At 40.9% G+C, this 21,249-nt stretch overlaps 1 protein-coding gene across 1 annotated transcript in view; it reads left to right on the forward strand.

Moving 5' to 3' along the window:
* GRIN2A (glutamate ionotropic receptor NMDA type subunit 2A) overlaps positions 1–21,249 on the forward strand; it is a 1,523,775-nt gene that overhangs the window by 570,171 nt on the left and 932,355 nt on the right. Inside the window, exon 2 of the mRNA XM_078663104.1 lies at positions 309–901. Coding sequence (XP_078519230.1) covers positions 309–901 — 593 coding nt within the window. The remainder of the gene's footprint in view (positions 1–308; positions 902–21,249) is intronic.

The raw sequence follows: 21,249 nt of genomic DNA on the forward strand, positions 1-21,249 counted from the left end.
GGCCATAATTCACCTTCAGCAAGAAATCTTATTTCCATTAGAAGTTAAATAGGTTGTCCTTGACTACTGTTTGTCAAACATCAAACATACATGTGCATGGTACTTTGATCCATATTATGACAAAATATATTTCTCACGTATCCACTTACCTTTCAATTTCGCTTTGCTTTTTAGTGTGCATTATTAATAAAATGAAACATGAGTTTTATATTCCACAATCATGTGTTGAATATTGTTTGAGTATTATCCCTTCTATTGGCCATTTTTATTGTGATTTAACACCCATTTTTTCGATTTCTGTTTTGTAGGATGTGATGTCCACGTTCTTCCAGTTTGGAGCTTCCATCCAGCAACAGGCCATCGTTATGCTCAATATTATGGAGGAGTATGACTGGCATGTCTTCTCTCTGGTGACCAGCACCTTTCCGGGATATCGAGACTTTATAAGTTTCATTAAAACCACGGTGGACAACAGTTTCGTTGGCTGGGAAGTGCAGAACGTGATTACGCTCGACATTTCTTACGGTGACGCGAGGACACAGGTTCAGCTGAAGAAAATCCGCTCTTCAGTTATACTCCTTTATTGCTCAAAGGATGAAGCTGTTTACATTTTGGACGAGGCTCGGTCTCTGGGTCTCACTGGTTATGGTTATATCTGGATAGTTCCCAGCCTGGCTACAGGTAACACTGAAATCATTCCCTACGAGTTCCCCTCTGGATTAATTTCAGTGTCGTATGATGACTGGGACTACAGTTTGGAGGCTCGCGTGAGGGACGGCCTTGGAATTATCTCTACGGCTGCATCAGCCATGTTGGAAAAATATTCGTTTATTCCAGAAGCTAAGACCAACTGTTACGGACAACTAGAAAGGACAGAACTGCCTTTGCACACTCTCCACCGGTAAGACTTGACCCTCAATTTCCTTCACAGTACTTAATATGTTTTCCTGTCTGTGCTTAAAAATAATATATTATTTTGTGATGAAACTTAAGGAGTTCTATATCAAAAGCATGGTCACAAACTAAGAGGAAGATTGCACTGCCTATGATGAGCATTGTTGGTTCTAGGGTTGCATGACGCTGTGAGAATGGCGCAGCAAGGTTTGATGTAAAAACAAAACAAAAGCAATGATTTCGTAATTTACAAGGAGGCCTCTGGCAACCAACTTCCTGGTTAGTTTTGTTATCGAACTACTCTCTGCCTGGCTTGCATTTTCACCTCCCCCATCATCCCTGTTCCCCTTCTCCTCTGTGTACTTCTTTGTTTCCTGTCTCTGCATCCATCTCCTGCCACACCGCCTACCCTGTTCCATGTCTGTTTTCTTGGTCTCCATATTCCTAATCTCTGAAACCATTCTTGCTTGCTTTTTATGGTGGTTGATTGTTTCTCGTCAGGGCTGGACTGGAAAGCAAACCAGCCCTGGCAATTACGTCCAACCGACTAGAGGAGCTGGCGGGAACACTGCTGCTGCGCTTTTGTTACCAAGGGCCGATGTAAAACTGGCCGCCAGTAACAAAAATGGTCCCAACGGTCCAAAACAGGCCCCACACTTCAGGCCCACGAGGGTAATGCCCGGTGTCTGCTACGGCCAGTCCGGCCCTGCTTGTCTTCCGTGTTTCCGACCCTCATCATCCCATTCTCATCCCATCTAACTGTGTTTGTGAGACTTCTCTCCACCTCAGTTTGCTGCATGTGCAGCTTTTTAGTTCTTGCATCTCTCCCCCTCCCTGTTGTAGCTCACATGTCTGCTTCTTTTCCAATCCCGCCTTTATCCTTCTCAGTGTGTTGTGTCCATTAGTGATTATTTGATTGTCCAGTTATTCCCACAAAACCAAAGGCTGTGCTTTCCACTGACTTTTATGACCATGGTCTCTTGAATATGGGGACGTTTTGATCGGGATCTAGTGGCAGACGCAGGAGGAATGCATTCTTTTTGCCCATTCAGAAATGCTATTCAGCAATCTTATATATGTTTTTATCTTTGAGACAGAACTTTATATCTTAAATGAAACTTGACCTCATACGGCAATTTGCATGAAGAGAACCACTTGATGTAGTATCTGTATATGGAAGCCAGACACTCGTACTTCCGAAAGAACTCTACGAGCCAAACAATTCAAGCCCATCTGCCAATGGGATAGTCACCAGAGTAGCCAATCAAGAATATAAACAGGGATAATCAAATATTGACCCAAAAAGTAATAATTTGATGAGAACCACAGAAATGTATGTTGTGACCAGTGCTTGTCTTAGTTGACAGTATTGCAATCCTGAACATCCCATAGAAGTCCAAGATTTTTGCATAACCACTGATCATTCAAATAGTAAATTTTATTCTGATTCTATTTCAACCTACCTTGTAGAGGTTCTCTGGAAATTTGGGAATATTGGACGCCTTTTGTAAATTCTGGACTAGGATTTCAACGTAATTATAGGAATAAGAATATCCTTAAAGAAGGTCATTGTAATTAAATCTATTTTATTGCATTGTTCCCGCTAGGGTCTTACTCGTCACATTCTTTGTCTTTTTAAGTATCTTATAGAAACAGTGTGGGTTTTACTGAAATTGGTAATTTGGCTCAATGTCCTTCAGAAAATCTATCTTTCAGGCAGAAGTTTGTATTATTTGATTCAACTAGCAGAAATAATGGCCTACTGCTCAGACCATACTAAGATCACCCTTGAGTGCTATATGGAAAGCTGTTGTAGCTTTAAGGCAACCAGAATGTAATTGGCTTGGATTGGTTATTTATGTCAGCTTATGGTGTTTTACCCTAGGCCTGGCGATCTCTCCAGTGGATGCCAATTCTCAGTCACCAATACACTGTTGGCAAGTCGCTTGCGAGAAAAAACTGTGGCACAGGAACTGTGTGTTATGCATAACACAGAGTGGCCAAAACTCTGCCAACTACCCTGGCGGAGTGTAAGTTATCGCCAACCCCTAGCATTGTAGCTGCACTTTTATAGCTACTTCATATCCCTGATGAGTCACTGAAGCACATTATGGAATACGTAGCAAGCGACATCAGAAGGAAAACGATCGGTTGTAAGAGTTTTCAAATAACAGTGCAGCTTGCTTAAAAATGTTTTGGTGTTGTAGTTGAATGACCAGAGTGGTATTCTTATGTTGTCTTTGATCGCAGAACCTAGGCATGTAATTGAAGGAAGCAGTACAAGAGATAATTAATTTATTGCAGATTCTGCCATATTATTTGTGAATTTGTACGTCTATATAGATCCACCAATCAGGGAGACAGGACCAGTCTGTGATATACACTGAATAATGGCAGTCATCTTAAAGGAGATATTTAGTCCCCAAGGGAGAGGAGAGACTGCCCTGTGTGCCTTGGGAAAATCTGTCAACTTTAGTAGATTTTTTTTTATTGTCTTCATTTCACTATCAGTATGACTTCCAATTTCACATTAGTTAACAATCACAGATTGGAAAGTGTGTGGCCATTTACAGTTGTTCTACATAAGAACAGTCTTGGGTATACTATCATGTAGTACCTCATTCAGGTGTAATAATTGGATACATTACCACTCATTAAAGTCATTCCAGATATTATGTAAACTGTTAGGGTCGCCAATTTGGCTCATGTAGCTAGCAGCTTTGATCCAATCAGTGACTACGGAGGGGGGAGGGTCTTTAGAAAATAATTTCTTACATATTTCATGTCTAGAAAGTAAAATTAAATAGAACAGAATTTTATTCTGGGCTTTATTCAGTAGTATATCTGAAGATGGACCCACTCCCATTAGAATTAAAGTGTGGCGTACCATAATCTCTTGCTTTGTAATCTCGCTTAAGGTCTTACTAACAGCTTCCCAATATGTCTGTAGACGGGAACAATCTGCAAACATATATCTGTCGACAGCCCCAGGCCGGTTATATTCCTTACATCTCGGTCAATCATGTGTACACTTTGCAAGTCTTTTGGGGTCCAGCAAATCCTGTGGCTAGTGAAGAGATGATTCTTCTTTAAGAGGGAAGATTTAACTGCAGAATAAAGTACATTTATAGGTACTTGCCATGTTTCTTCTTTTGCCAGTTTGACAAGTTGCCCTTCCATTCTTGGTGCAGTTCAGTCAGATACTCCTCCTCAGCCTTGATGCACTCCCAGTACCAATAGGCGACCTCTTTCTGTAGTCTAACTTTATTCATTAATATGACATCATAATCCCCACTTTCCTCATTGCCTCAGTCTTGGGCCAACCACCATGATCTCAGCTGGAGATATTTGAATCTTGACATCATTCCATCTGTTGCAACTAAGATTTTATTCGACTCAATCAGTCCATCTCCATTTCTCAGATACCCCTAAAAATTATATACATTTTATAAATATTATATCCAGCTTGTCTGAGCAAATAATTGAGCTTATCCATTAGTTCCTGGAAAGTCCCACACTGGCACCAATGATGCATAATAGCAAATGCCGAAGACCTTCGTCACATGATACTATATTTCTTAGGCAGCAATCAAGAGCTTAATGATCACTTTTGTAAAGAATTTGGGATTTGCAAATTGAATGGTTTAGCAATATGCCTGATAATCTGGGTAGAGCACACCCTAACTCATTCTCCAGTCTCATTCTTTGCTTCTTCCAAGACAACATGATCCCTTTAGATGCTCATAAAAAACTGCTTATTCTCCACAGAATCTTTGTAATTTGGTTCCTCGGGAATATAAGGGTATAGTATTAAAAAGGAAGGAGACCTTAGGGAGAATCATTATCTTAATCAAATTTGTCCTATAAATGGTTAGTGGATGATTTTTCCATCTTCTTAGCTGGGTCTCAATTTCCTCGCTGACTCCATTCAAATCGACGTTGAGGAGAACTTCCAATATATACGTCACCATAATTCCCAAATACCTAATTTGTTCCTTGGCTCTCTGGATCCCTTTGGGACCCTCTGTATCTGTCCATGTTATAATCTCTGTTTTATACTTGTTTTTTAACTAATCCAAGATATTCCCAAATGTTTTAGCATGGGCTTCTAGTTTTGGAAACAAATATCTGGGATTTGCTGTATACAGGATAATGTCATCTGTAGCTCTGGGGCTGCAAATGGTATGATAGAACTGTCCTGGTGAATTGCTTGGGCAAAAGGTTCAATATCGAATTTAAAAGTAATGGGGACAAAGGGCATCCCTGTCTGGTTCCACTCATGATGGAAAACGATCCGGTTAGGCTCCCTTTTATTAATATGCTAGCTGTGAGTGATTGATACAGGAATTCAATTACACTAATTAACTTACTGAGGTAAAAAAATCTTAACGCCCACCAAGGATATGTCCAGTTTACTTTGTCATAGTCTTTGGCAACATCTAATGTGGCTATCATTAGTGGGCTATTGGTAGTTTCTGCTATATCAATTGCCCCGATCAATAGTGTGTCAGCTAATTGAGCTGTCTACCCAGTATAAAGCACTTTTGATTGGCGTGAATCACTGAACTCATAACCTTCACTTATCTGTTTGCTATGATACCTGTGAGGAACTTATAATTGCAGTTTAAGAGGGAAATGGGTCTGTATGGCTCCAGGATAGTTAGGTATTTCTTAGGATTTACAGTCATCACTAGCCTAGCTTGTTGCCACGTCAGAGGAATCCCCCCGCCTCACCTGTGTATATTTGATTGCAGAGAACCTTTCCAAGTGGGACCAAAAATATTTTCAGCTTTTAATACAGCTCACCTGGAATTCCATCTGGGCTGACTGCCTTCCCGGTTTTCAGTTGGACCGTCTTTTGGAATATTTCTCCCTCTGTAATGTCCCCTTCCAAATCTGAAACTTCTTCTTCCCAGGTTTTGGCAGATTCATATCTGACAGCCATCCCCTGATATTTGAGCAATCAAGTTTTGTGACCTTTGTATAGAAAGTAGTTAGGTGATTTAACATGACTTCCTGGCTCTCCCTCAGTGTGTAAACTTCCTCCTCCTTTCCTGGGCTTGTTAACTGATCTATTAGATTCCTAGATAAATCTGACTTTGTTTTCCAGGCTAGCATAGTTCCACTCTTTTCCCAGAATTGAAAATGATGTAGCTTGCTAGCACTACACCTTTTCTGAATTATTTTAGCCAGGCCCTTTCAAAATTGAGCCTGTAGTAGCTCAAGCTCAGATCTCAGGTGCTGGGTTCTTGGAGGGGCATCTACTAAAGTTGCCTAGCTCTCCTGCTTTTTTTCAACTACATTTTCCAATAATTTTTTCGCTTATGTCCACCTTTTTTCATTTGGATCATTTGTAAATTTTGAAATTACCTCTCATTCTCATGCTAATGCACAAGCAGCAGTCAGCGTTTTTTTCCGGAAATAGTATAGATTGGAATGTGAAGGAAGTGATTTGGGATCCATTCGGAAGGTGGATTTGGAGCAAAATAACTAGTGGTCAAGATGTAAATGTGATCAATTATTATGGCCCTAAAATGATGGTACAGATTCCCTTTTAAAGATTTTTGATATTGCCTTGGGGGCATCCGGGCCTTTGAATCGGGGTGAGGATTTTAATCATATCCAGAATTTGGTTAAAGACACTTCAAATAATAATAAACAACAGCTTATACCCAGAATGAAAAAAACTTCTTCAAGCTTTCAACTAGTGGACCCCAGGAGAGAGGACCATCCAGAATCCAAACAATATACATGCTTTTCTTAAAGATTTAGGACGGCCTCTCAAATTGATTTTTCTTAATTTCTAAATCGTTAAGTAGGGGGCAGTCTGAAATTAGGGCTAATGCTTTCCCGGGTCACCCCGTAGTTGCCCTAGAAATAGTGTTAAGTCTTAAGCACAGGGACAGACCTAGATGGTAACCGGATAGATTTCTGCTTTCAAATTCACAATGGGTAGCTGAAACTAAACAGTTAATTGCAGCGTTCTTTATTATCAATCGGAACGTGGCCTCTTATTTTTCTATCTGGGAAGCTTTTAAACAACCATAAGAGGGAAAGTGATAGCATATAAAGCTAGTCAAAGAAAAGAATGTTCTCAGCAGATTGCAAGTCTCCATATAGCTTTAGATAAGGACATCAGTGCCAGGGAGCAAAGTAGAGGAATCAAACCCGAGGTTTGCCAAGGAGAAACAGTAAAACAAAATCTTAGAGATTTATTAATTTTAGAAGAAATAAATATTTCCAATAGCTACCATCAGAAAATGTGCAAGGAAAATCAGCACATTGGAGAGTTCCTGGCGAGGTCTACAAGAGTTAAAAACAAAAAGGCAATTCTTCGGAGAGTCTCCTAACAGGAAAATTAGTACACAATCAGGAAGAGATACCGAAACTTTTTGTACAGCATTACTCAGATATTTATCAGACTCAATATACGGTGTCAATAAGTCAGATTCAACAGTACTATGAGAATATAATTCTTCCTCATGTATCGGAATCCTTCTTTCAGCTAATTTTGTAGCCCATACCATTAACCGAGATAGAACACGCTTTAAAGCAAATGCCTAATGCCAAACCATGTGGAAATGATGTTTTTTCCACAGACTTCTATAAAATATTTTCCTGCTAGCTTGGGGCATTTCTAGTAAATCTTTTAAATTTTATTAAAGGAGGGGGTGAGATCCCTCCCACATTTCAAGAAGTTTCTTAACTGAAGAAGGATAAACATCCAACATCTGTTCATTCTTATAGGCCAATTAGCCTACTTAATTTAGACTACACATTTTTAACATAGATCTGGGCTGTCTATATAATGCCTACTGCAAAACAGCTGATACATACAGATCAAAGCAGGTTTATAGCTGGCTGGTTAATGGCGTCAAACACCCAGTTTCTAATTCAGGCTATAGATTTATCCACAATCGATGGAAAAATTGGTTTGTTATCCTACAGAATGGACCGTATGTCTGAGAAGATAGACAAGCACTCTGAGCGCCTGGACATGGCAGAACGCCGGGTAACTGAGGCAGAGGAAGCCCAAACAGATACAGACGAAGAAACCTGCGCATTGTTGGTCTTCCGGAGTCCACCACAACGGCAAATATGGTGATATTTGTGGAGCAAACGCTGGCCTTGCTGCTAGGTAAAGATATTTTTCCTGAAATGTTTGTCGTGGAACATGTACATCACTCCCTGGGCCCTAAACCACCTCCTGGTGCCCCTCCTAGACCTGTGATTGCAAAATACTCAACTACAGGGACAGAGATGCTGCTTTAAAAAAGGCCAGAGAACTGGGTGATCTGAAATTTGAGGGCTCATCAATTGCACTATCTCCAGACTTCACGTTAAAAGTACAGGAGGCGAGAAGACAGTCTGCTCAGATGAAACGTAACTTAAGGGAGCAGCATATCAAATATGCGATGCTATAACTGGCAAAGCTAAGAGTGATGACCAACAGCAAAGCCAAAATCTTCAGGGACTCCAAATCTCTCTGAAAGACCCTCAAGGAAATAGGGAAGCCGGACATGCTGAGATCTGGTTCGGGAGAAGAGGATCGATCAAGCAGCTCCCACGGAGATCTGGATGAACGGTATGGTGTATCAGGCTCTTTATCCTTGATCCGTCAAAGACAGCTATGGACTAAGCAGGGTTGGGGCTCTTTTTGCTTCGCTCATGTTGGGTGGCACACTCAGAGAGGGACTGATTGACTGGCTGCACAATGAGAGCTAACTATGTTATATGACTGCATATGAAATCCTGGTGCTTGTTGCTCTGTTTTGGACACCCTCCCTAGAGAGGATTGCTGCACATATTAACTTCTTTAATGGAACGCTGGGTTGGTGGCGTTCCCCGCAGAGTTTCTGACATTATAACCACGTGGTGGTATTGAGCTGGCAATAGATGGTGCGTTCGCCGGCAACATCTGCACCCATGTTTTATTCATTGAATGGTAAACAGTTAAAAACGGTTTCTTTTTGTACGATTGTTATGGTCCTTATGAACACAATGATTTGTATGGGGTGGGTGGGGTGCAGACCGTCTATGCTATGTTGGGTGAAGCATGGCATGGGAGGGGGTGGGATGGGTTTTGGTTTGTGTGCACAATATACATATCCATAGTAGGTGAGACCTTCTCACTCGGATTACTCAGAATAGCGAAGGTAACTGTTGCAGTATGAAACAGGTATTAATGACACAATGCGAACAAGGGGATGGGCATAGGAGTAGATTACCTTTTATAACTTGGAACGTGAGAGGATTGAATGACTTCAGAAAATTGCAAAAGATATTGGCCTATCTAAAAAGGCATGAGGTGGACATGGCACTGCTTCAAAAGACTCATTTAGCACCGAACAGTAACATGCTCACTAAAAGAAGGCTTTTGGGTACATATTAAGCTGCTGGGTTCACTTTGCATGCCAGGGGGGTGCTCACCTGGGTTAAGCCAAGATCAGGGGTCTCTCTGGATGATAGGGTGGTTGATCCGAATGGCAGATACGCAATAGCTCGGTGCCATGGAAAAGGCTTCGACCTTGAAGGTTGTTAACTTGTACGGGCCCAATTATGATGACCCTCAGTTATATAAATCATTATGTGCACATATTTGTGAAAGCTCTTCTCAGCTGCAACTATGGGGAGGGGATTTTAGCTGTGTCTTGGACCCGCTTTTGGACCGCTCGAGTGGTCCTCACCATTTCCCTTCTTCAGCTGCTAAAACTATAAGTGACATAGCTGCACAGCAGGATCTGGTTGATGTTTGGAGATCTGGGTCTCCGGGGAAGGGTAGGAAATTCACACTTCTCAGCCCCCCACAATATCCACACCAGAATTGACTCTTTGGTATGTCTCGGGGGCGTTGTTGTCTTGTGTGCAGGAATGCACTGTATTGCTACGTTCATTATCTGACCACTCCCCTTTTATCGTAGAGCTGGGTATTCCACTGCACATGTCCCCCCTTCACGTGGAGGTTCCCTCCGTATTCACTTTTTGACACAGTGTTCAGGGCTGAGCTGGATACGGCTATTACAGAATTCTTCGACATTACTATTGTGGTGGAGCACTTTTTAACTGCCAAAGAGTGGAGCTGTTGGAGGATGATGGTCGTCTACTGAAGGACCCTATTTATATTGCAAATAGTTTTAGCCAATACTATAAGGACTTGTATAGTTCCCAAGTGTTTCCAGACAATAACGCCATTTTAGAATACTTAGAACACATACAACTGCCCTGGCTCACTAATGGACATGGAGCACATTTGATGAGGCCTCTCGATTCCACTGAGATTCAAGTGGCATTGAGCTCCAGGCTTGAGGGAAGTGCATCGGGTCACGTGGGTCACAATGGTCTTACATTGTTCTTTTATAAGGTATACAAAGAGCTTCTGATCCCTCACCTCAGCACAATGTTCAAGGAGATAGGGGAGAAGGCCATAATGCCATCATCAATGGCATAGACGCTAATAGTTACCTTGCTTAAACCAGAAAAGTTTCTGCAAGAGTGCTCGTCTTATCAACCGCTCTCACTCCTCAACGTGGACACTAAGATATTTGCTAAAATCCTTGCTAACAGGATGGCACCTTTTCTTCCGACCGTGGTAGGGTCTAGAACAGTTGGGTTTTGTGCCAGGCCATACTATATCATACCATCTGAGGACAGGGTTTAAGGCTATTCAGCATGTCAGACCCGATATTAAAGCCTCTGCAGTGTTTATGGATGCAGAGAAAGCGTTCAATTCTGTAGAATGAGTATTTATGACAGCAGTGCTATGGAGAATGGGGGTGGACGAGATCTTTCTTAGACTGGTATCAGTTCTTTACAATCAACCTGTAGCAAGAGCCCGTGCTGGGGATACCATCACATCTCCTCTCCAGATCTTGAGAGGCACTAGACAAGGCTGCCCCTTATCCCCGCTATTGTATGCTATAGTAGCAGAACCTTTGTTATGTGCCTTGGAGAATACCATGGGCATAGGGGGATAAGGTTCCTGACCTACAATCTCATAGTATCGGCCTATGCAGATGACATGCTTTTGTATATTCGGAAACCAGAGTCTAATTTAACCCTGATAATCCATGAGGTTTTGAGATTTTGAAACGTCTCGGTCGGGACTAAAAATAAATTGGAATAAATCTATTATATTTCTGTTCACTCCATTCATGACACTGGTCACTTTAGATTTACCTTTGTAATGGCTGGCTAACCCAGTGCAGTATTTAGGGATACAGGTCCACTCAGAATTAGTCATCAGGGAAAATGATGGCAAAACGATTGCCAAGTTTGAAGAAGATATAGATAGATGGATCCGCCTACCGCTGACAATATTGGTTCACATTTCACTGATGAAGATGATTATTTTGCCTAGATTCCTATTCCTCTTTGTTTATATCGCTATGGTAGTCCCAAAAAATATCTTTAAGACACTGCGCTCACTAATGGTAAAACTCGCTTGGGCTTGTAAAGGCCTGCAAGTTAAAATGGACACTCTTACATTACCTTATTCCATGGGTGGGCTGGGAGCTCCAGATCTGGAACTAAATTACAGAGCCGCTTAATGCTCACTTGCTCACTTTTGGATTCACAGCCCTCACAATCTCCCTCATCTGCAAATCAAAAAGATAGTGGTTGAACATTGCCCGCTCCCGCGGAGACTATTCCAGACTCCCACTAGACAAAATGGGGTTTTAGACTCTATCAACTCAACCATACATTCATGGCATGAGTTATTGAAAAATCAGGCTGGTTCTCTGCTGTATTCCCCACTTTTGCCTGTGGAGTGGTGTCATTGGATTTGAATTTGAATTTGAATTTAAAATTATTTATTAAGCGCACGGTCACCGGCGGTTTCATGGCGCTATAACTGGCAAATAACATGGTGGGAGAAGTGAAAACTAGATTAAGGGGACTAAAGACTAAAAAGACTAATTAAAAGCTTTGGTAAACAGATAGGTTTTTAGCTGTTTCCTAAATTGCAGATAAAGAGTGGAGGCTCTAAGTTCTGGGGGTAGGGAGTTCCAAAGGAGTGGGGAGAGAGTCGCAAATTTCGATCCTCCCCATTTCTTCCTCCGGAACCGAGGGACTGTAAGAAGGGATTTGGTGGAGGAACGTAGTTCCCTGGTAGGAAAGTAGGGTGTAATCTCAGATGAGATAAAAGCCGGTGCCGTGTCCAGTCGAGCTTGAAAAGTAAGGGAGGCAAGCTTAAACTGGTCACGTTCACGGACAGGGAGCCAGTGCAGGGATTTGAGGAGAGGGGTGACATGATGGAACTTTGGCAACTTGAACACCAAACGCGCCGCCTGGTTCTGGATCTGCTGTAATCGCCTTAAGCTATATGCAGGTATACTGGCGTATAGGGCGTTACCATAATCCAGGCGGGATATAACCATTGCCAAAGTAATCAGTTTGAGGGCATCAAAAGAAAAGAAACGGGACACCTTGCGTATAGTGCGCAGTGAGAGAAAAGAAGAAGACACCACAGAACTGACTTGGGAGTGAAGGGTAAGCTGGGGGTTGAGTTTAATGCCTAGTGTTTTTACTGAGGTGGAGGGAACAGGAGGGGAACCTAAGGAAGGGGGCCAAAACAAAGAAGACCAGGGACTGGATGAACCACCCGTCAACACCAGCTCAGTCTTGTCTGGGTTGAGTTTCAGATGGTTGTGGCTCATCCAGTCTCGGATATGAATCATAATGGATTGAAAGTTAGAGACAGAGGAAAGGGAAGAAGACAGATTAAAGACAAGTTGGAGGTCATCCGCGTAGTTATACACGGAGACCTCCATCTGCTGCAATGAAAAAATAAGGGGGGCGATGTAGAGGTTAAACAGAAGGGGGGAAAGGGAAGAACCTTGGGGGACCCCGCACTGAACTTTCCGGAAGTCCGCAGTAAAATCACCCAGGCGAACCGCCTGGGTGCGGTCTCTCAGGAAGGAGGACAACCATACCAGGGCGGTACCCCCGATCCCCGCCGCTCCGACACGGGAAAGTAAGATGGTGTGATCAACCGTGTCGAAGGCGGCCGAGAGATCGAGGAGGACCAAAGCCTGAGTCTGGTTGGTATCCATTCCCTCCCTGAGGTTGTCCAGGACCGATAGTACTACGGACTCCGTAGAGTGTGCGGGGCGGAAACCGGCCTGTCGGGGGGCTAAGATCCCATGTGTCTCCACAAAAGAACTCAGAGTGCAGGTGACATGGCGCTCGAGTACCTTTGCCAAAAACGGCAAGAGGGAGATGGGCGGTAGTTGGTAGGGGCCGAGGGATCTGCACCCGGTTTCTTCAGGATAGGGACAATAATAGCTGATTTCAATGGAGCGGGAACAACACCCTGAGAGAGAGAACTGTTGAGAACCTGAAGAGGGGGATCAGGGCAGGAGGAAAAAATATGACGAAGAAATGAGAAGGGCAAGGATCAAGAGGGGAACCAGATTTAACTAACAGGATTATTGAGGCCAGGGATTCCTTGGTTAGAAGAGGAAGGGCAACGAGTTGTCCCTTGGAGGGGGGGCACTGGGGGTCCACAAAAGCTGAGGAAGGAGGGGGGATATTGGCTTTAATGATAGCAATTTTCTGAATGAAAAAATTATTAAGGGAGTGACATAATTCCAGAGAGGGGGTGGGCTTCAAGGTGGTTCTGTCAGAGAATGCCAGATTGTGCACAATCGAGAATATTTCCCTCGATTGGTTCTCCGCAGCGAGGACTTTGGAGGAAAAATAGGTTGTTTTTGCCGCCAAAATGGCCTGTTTGTATTGGGTCAAGATGTTAATGAACTCCAATCGGAGTAGGGGGCAATAGTTTCTCCTCCAGGCACGCTCCGCTCTGCGTACCGTTAGCTTGATGGTCTTAAGGTCCTCATTAAACCATAGGTTTGCATCCTTCTCCCGCTTTGAGGTGACCCGCCTCATGGGAGCGATAGAATCGCAACCTGAGGTGAGCCACTGATTGATGGAGGTGACCTGGGAGAAAGTAGACAAACCTTGCAGTGGGGGGTAGGAGGTAGTGAGTAGATTAGATAGATGGTCAGGATCTACTCGCCCCCAGGCCCGAACCCAGACATTTTTTGGAAGTGAGGACTTGACCGGGGGATGGATGGGAAGGGTAAATGAAATAAGGTGATGGTCCGACCACGTACAGGGTGAAATGGAAATGGACTTCACAGGGCAATTCAACGACCAGACCTGGTCTAAGACATGTCCTTTAACATGGGTGGGGGAGTGAATATGAGATGTGAAATTTAGAGATTGGAGAGTGTCTGAAAATTCCTTTGAGGAAGGACATTCTGCAGGGTCAGCAGGCCAAAAGTTAAAATCACCCAGGAGTAAAATGGAAGAGTTGTTAATAGTAATCGTGGCCACTACTTCCAAAAAACTGGGGAGAAACTGTAGGGGCAATTGGGGAGGACGATAGATGAGTATACAGGTAAGTGGGGGGGAAGTAGAGGTAGTGCGGATAGCCAGGTACTCCGTAGTGGCAATGTCCGGCAAGGTGAGAATTTGGAACGGGACATCGGCACGGGCGATGACCGCTACCCCTCCCCCAGCCCTCCCATTAGGTCGATCTGACCTTATGGCATAGTATGGTGCTGGTAGAGTGGCCAGAAGGACAGGGAGGGAGTCATCGCAAAACCAAGTTTCTGTGAGAAACAAGATGTCGGGTGAGTGGAGGTCCAGTAGCACCGATAGTTCATGTGAGTGGGCTACAGCGGATCGAGTGTTCAAATAATAAGCCGAAAACTTTTTAGTGAATCCAGAATTAACAACATGATGATTGCTATGATCCCTATGATTGCTGAGGGCGGGGTAGTCGGGACTCTGGGGGCGCTTCACATTCTTACTGTCGGAGACTTATTTAAGATAGGCAGAGTCCGAACATGGGAGGATGTTGCTGCCAACTTACAGGTGCCCACTTCACTCACGTAATTTAATTTTTTTAGGATCAGGCACGCATTACGCATGCTTCTCGGTGATGACTCCGGAGCTCCCACCTTCTCCTTTCTCCTGCGTTCTAAACTCCCTAATAAGCTGGTTTCTAACATATATGACATGTCGTTGGATTTTAGACAAACACAATACTCAAAAACGAGGATTGAGCGGCCGTCGGGTCTTGGGTAAATCTGGATGACAGTATGTGAGGTATTGTTGCAAGGTAACACAGAAGGTCTTGTTAAATGGGAGGCACAGATTAATACATTTTAAGTTCATGAATAGAGTGTATCACACTCCAGAGAGATTACATAGATACGGCCTTAGGGATTCAGATTGCTATGAGCGATGCTGAGTGGGCAGAGCCGATTCCTGCATATTGCATGGCTGTGCCCGCAAGTTGCAGATTTCTGGAGGCTAATTTTCCAGGAATTAAATGAAATAATAGGACTATCACTCTCCCCAGATCCACTTGTTGCTGTATTGAGATACACTAAGTCTCTAAAGAAAGACGTTAGGAAACTACTGTTGCTAGGTTTACTACTTGCTAAACGTAGAGTTGCAATGTGTTGATTTTGGGGACCAGTCCCCTTGAAGGCACAATGGGTTAATGACATGCTTTAATGTAACACACAATCCAAATTATGTAGTGAACTGCTGCCCCCACAAAACTGCCCCAACATTTTCTGGGGTTTGTATTAACAATATCTGGCTGCAAAGGTTACTGTAGAAGTGGGAATTGGAGACTAGAATTGTAATGAAGAGGTAAGCCACTGTATATGCTGAACAGACAGTTTTACAGTTGAGAGCAGAGCCGCAGTTTAATGTTTCAATTACAGTTATTTAATCTGATGGATCACTGCCATAGAAAATTGCCAAGATGTGAAGACCGCTAATGTTTTTACTGCTTGTATTCATATTATTGATGCCTGGGAAACGGTTGCTAATTGGTAACACCATATATTCTGATTGTTTTTATTTCTGTACTCTGCACTATAGACTCTATGTATTACTGTGTAATGATATGTATTACTGTGTAATGAATCACAAAGTTAATAAAAAATAAATAATTCAGGCTATAGATTGTTTTTCAATGAATCATAGCATAGCATGATGGTCGATGTCGAAAAGGCATTTGATCTGGCGAATTTGGATGCCTTGTTTAATTGTCTCCAAAGGTTTGGTTTTCCCACCCAATGTTTGTCGATGCTATCCAATCTATATAATGGTGCTCAAGCTAAGGTGTCTGTGAATTCCAAGATGGCAGGATCAGTTGTGTTTGAAAGAGGCACTTATCAAGGGTGTCCCCTTTCACCCATTCTGTTTACATTTGTCATTGAACCACTGGCAATTTAACTTTGTAATTATATCAATATTAGGGCACCGATAGAAGGCATGACGAAGCTTAAATTGTTTGTGGGTAATATGATATTATATCTCCAGCCAGATGAAGATAATATAAAATAAATTTTTCGGGTGAATAAGGCTTTTACTAGGACTAGAGGATACAAGATAAATCAAAGTAAAACAGAATTGTTGCTTTTTAATGTGACAGTAGAAGACCTTCCTTCTTCTTTACAGTCGCAAGCTAAGATAGCGCCTTGAACTAGATGTCTGGGTCACGAATAATTTTTCATGTCTTTTTTATTTGAATTATAAAAGAATGTTAAGTAAAATTAAGGGGTTATTAGACAGATGGTCCAGGTTCCCCTTGACCGTTATATGGCGTTTCCATAATCAAAATATCTATCCTCCCCCGGTTAATATTCGTATTTTTTCTAATGTGCCAATAAAAATTCATAATAATTTTTTTCAGGAACTTGATTCAGTTTTCAGAAGTTTTATTTGGAATAAAAACGACCAGGGTGAAGTTGGAGGTGCTTCAGTTGAAGAAAGAGGAAGGAGGGTTGGCATGTCCTAATATTCATATGTACTACCAGGCAGCTTTGTTAGATGTTCTCAATGTTTAAATAGTACTTGTGGATTAGATCATTTTGTCATCACAAAGATGATTCAGGAATCAGAAGTAAGTGTGTCAGTGTTTTTAAAAATAGAGAAGCCTCCAAAAAGAACTAGATATAATACTTGGGTGATATACACAGTTGAATGGGAATCTTGGACAAACTTTATAAATCCTCTTTTGATGGATTCTCATGAAAGGTAGAGGAGGGCAGCTATTTGGGCCTTTCCCTGACAGCTCGCAATATTAGATTCTGGAACTCTATAGGTTTTTAAAATGTTGGTGTCTTTATGGGGCAAGGAAAATCTATCTCATGGAGAGATCAAATTGATAGGGTGGTCTCTGGGAGCGAGCAACACTATTTAAGTGTTAATAAGATGAAGCATTTTTTGTAGAGTCACTACAAAAATCAGACACAATAGCTTCACTCTATCAGTATTCTCGATAAGAGCAAATTACAAGGAATTGGAAATTGGTATAAAACTTTAAAGGAGGTTTCCTGTAAGCTAGATCTAGCAATTTGTTTTTCAAGGGTGGTAGAAAAACACAATGCCAGCTATCAGTGAGCGAGTGGAAACTAATTGCAGTATTAGGTAATAAATCTATACAGGCAGCCACCTATAAAAGAATGGCATTTCTGTCAAGATGGCTGGCAAATTATACTATGGAAATTCCTCACAAAATGTATCCACAAATTTCCAACAACTGCTTTTGGTGTCAGCAATTAGGCAAAGGGGGATGCCTCCATACTTTTATTTATGTTCACACGTCACCAATTTCTGCAGCAAGTATTTCAGGATATAAGCCAAGCCATAGGATGTATAGTTCTACCAGATCCTAATTTGGCTTTATTTGGTATCTCTAAAAGGAACCAACAATTAACAAAGGGTCGACAATATTTTATTTTCATAGCATTGCTTATTACACGTTCCTTGATCCTTCAGAATTGGTGAACTACTAAGCCTCCTACAAAGTTTCACTGGAAAGACAAAATGACTCACACCATCAAGTTTGAAGAGGCTTAGGCAAAGCGCGTAGGGGGACTTAAAAGATATAAAGCCACCTTCTAATGTTGGAAGTAAGGTAGATAGAATCATAAAGTGACAAAATGTTGATGCCAATATAATAGCACTTTTACACTAGCTCTTTACAAATGTGAGATCAGGATTGACTTTCTGAATTAGAGCACAGGCAAGGGAGAAGTGGATAAGTAGAATTTAGAAATAGTATCACTTTAGTGGTGTACACTTCTCTAGCTCGCCAAAGTAAGGAAATAATAGACGGTAGACACGAGCATCTACAACATACATAATGAAGGGAATTAATTACAGATGTGTTTACTCTGTATTTTAGATGATGTGTTTAGATCAAGGCACAATTTTTTGTATGGTTCATGTTAATTGTTCTATTTCATTCACGAATTATGATTTAGATGCCGTCTGCTATGAAAAAAAGGGAAAAATAAAACAATTCACCTGGTCTACTCTATAGCTATCTGTAACTCTAAGCAAAGGCTAATGGCAGAGTGATCTGATAGTGTAGCTGGGTCACAACCTTGAACATCCTTTTCATATATTTATCGACGAGAAAATAATCAATACAAGAATAATGCCCTTACTTTTCCAATAGAAGGTAAAACCTTTCAGAGTACTGGCCCTCGGTCACCATATGTCAACTAGCCCTAAATTGTACATCATGTTTCCCAACTGACCCCACAATTTTGAGGTAGATATATAGCTATATTTTTGGAGGTTCTATCATGCTCCTTATCCATGATATCATTTAGTCGGATCACTGACAGAATATCGAGGAGCAAAATATCGACCTGCCAAAATATCGTGGAGAAAATATAGAATGCCAGAATATCGACTTCCTATCTACAAACCGGTAAGTACAAAAATATCGACTCCAAAATATCGATTGTAAAAAATATAGACAGTCAAAATATCGAATTTTTTAAATGTCTTAAAAGTAATTTAAAATTATTATAATAATGAATATAATTTATTTAAACATACTTAAAATACTTAAAAAAACTTAAAAGAAATAAATAATTAATGTAACTTTTAAACAATTTTTTTAATACATACACATATATATATATATATATATACATATTATTAACAAAACATATACAATATTTTTACCGTAGGATAGCGAGAGGGTTAAATTTACTATTACCACTCCAGTGAGTGCAACAGTAGGGAAAGCGTTGGATAGCGTAGGGGTAAAAATTACTATTCCCGCTCCAGTGAGTGCAACAGTAGGGAAAGCGTTGGATAGCGTAGGGGTAAAAATGACTATTTCCACTCCAGTGAGTGCAATAGTAGGGAAAACGTTGGATAGCGTAGGGGTTTAAATTACTATTCCCACTCCAGTGAGTGCAACAGTAGGGAAAGCGTTGGATATAGTAGGGGTAAAAATTACTATTCCCACTCCAGAGAGTGCAACAGTAGGGAAAGCGTTGGATAGCGTAGGGGTAAAAATTACTATTCCCACTCCAGAGAGTGCAACAGTAGGGAAAGCATTGGATAGCGTAGGGGTAAAAATTACTATTTCCACTCCAGTGAGTGCAACAGTAGGGAAAACGTTGGATAGCGTAGGGGTAAAAATTACTATTCCCACTCCAGAGAGTGCAACAGTAGGGAAAGCTTTGGATAGTGGGAGGGTAAAAATTACTATTCCCACTCCAGTGAGTGCAACACTAGGGAAAGCGTTGGATAGCGCAGGGGTAAAAATTACAATTCCCACTCCAGAGAGTGCAACAGTAGGGAAAGCGTTGGATAGCGTAGGGGAAAAATTACTATTCTCACTCCAGAGAGTGCAACAGTAGGGAAAGCATTGGATAACGTAGGGGTAAAAATTACTATTTCCACTGCAGTGAGTGCAACAGTAGGGAAAACGTTGGATAGCATAGGGGTTTAAATTACTATTCCCACTCCAGTGAGTGCAACAGTAGGGAAAGCGTTGGATAGCGTAGGGGTGAAAATTACTATTCCCACTCCAGAGAGTGCAACAGTAGGGAAAGCGTTGGATAGTGGGAGGGTATAAATTACTATTCCCACTCCAGTGAGTGCAACACTAGGGAAAGCGTTGGATAGCTTAGGGGTTTAAATTACTATTCCCACTCCAGTGAGTGCAACAGTAGGGAAAGTGTTGGATAGCGTAGGGTTAAAAATTACTATTCCCACTCCAGAGAGTGCAACAGTAGGGAAAGCGTTGTATAGCGTAGGGGTTAAAATTACTATTCCCACTCCAGTGAGTGCAACAGTAGGGAAAGCGTTGGATAGCGTAGGGGTAAACATTACTATTCCCACTCCAGAGAGTGCACCAGTAGGGAAAGCGTTGGATAGCGTAGGGGTAAAAATTACTTTTCCCACTGCAGAGAGTGCAACAGTAGGGAAAGCGTTGGATAGCGTATGGGTAAAAATTACTATTTCCACTTCTGTGAGTGCAATAGTAGGGAAAGCGTTAGATAGCTTAGGGGTTTAAATTACTATTCCCACTCCAGTGAGTGCAACAGTAGGGAAAGCGTTGGATAGCGTAGGGGTAAAAATTACTATTCCCACTCCAGAGAGTGCAACAGTAGGGAATGCGTTGGATAGTGGGAGGGTAAAAATTACTATTCCCACTCCAGTGAGTGCAACAGTAGGGAAAGTAAAGACTTCATATATAAATAAAAATAACATAAATATTAATACCAATTAAGAATGAATTTAAATAATTACCATTTTTATATATTATAATAATTAATCAATTATAAATACAAATACAAATTAATTTTTATTAATAATTACCTACTAATACAAATTATTTACCAATTAACAATCAATTAATTAACAAATTAAAAATAATTTAAAATTAGATCAAAAAATAAAAATTTTAAAAATGTAATTACTTACAATTAAATTACTTCCCACCCTATTCCCCTATAAACCCACAACCAACTACAGAAAATAAATTAATTAAATTAACGTAATTATCAATTAATCAATTATTTAAAATTAATTATCAATTATATTTTAATTAAATACCAATGATTAATTAATTAACAATTAATTCAAAATATATACCAATAAATAAATTAACATATTTAATTAATTAAAATTAAATTACTTCCCACCCCATTCCCCTATAAACCCACAACCCTCTACAGAAAATAAATTACTAACAATAACATATTTAACAATTAATCAATTAAAAATAATTACCAATTATATTTTAATTAACTACCAATTAAAAATTAATTAAAAATACATTCAAAACAAATACCAATAAGTTAAATAACATATTTAATTAATTATAATTAAATTACTTCCCACCCTATTGCCCTATAAACCCACAACCCGCTACAGAATTATATTACACAAAAATTAAAAATAATATTAACTTACTTACCTAAAATGCGATATTTTTGTTGTCTATATTCTGTCCATTCGATATTTTGTCCATTCTATATTTTTGAATCGATATTAATGCTATTCTAT

The sequence above is a fragment of the Lissotriton helveticus genome, chromosome 10, assembly GCF_964261635.1.
Source record: "Lissotriton helveticus chromosome 10, aLisHel1.1, whole genome shotgun sequence".
NCBI classification, from domain to species: domain Eukaryota; kingdom Metazoa; phylum Chordata; class Amphibia; order Caudata; family Salamandridae; genus Lissotriton; species Lissotriton helveticus.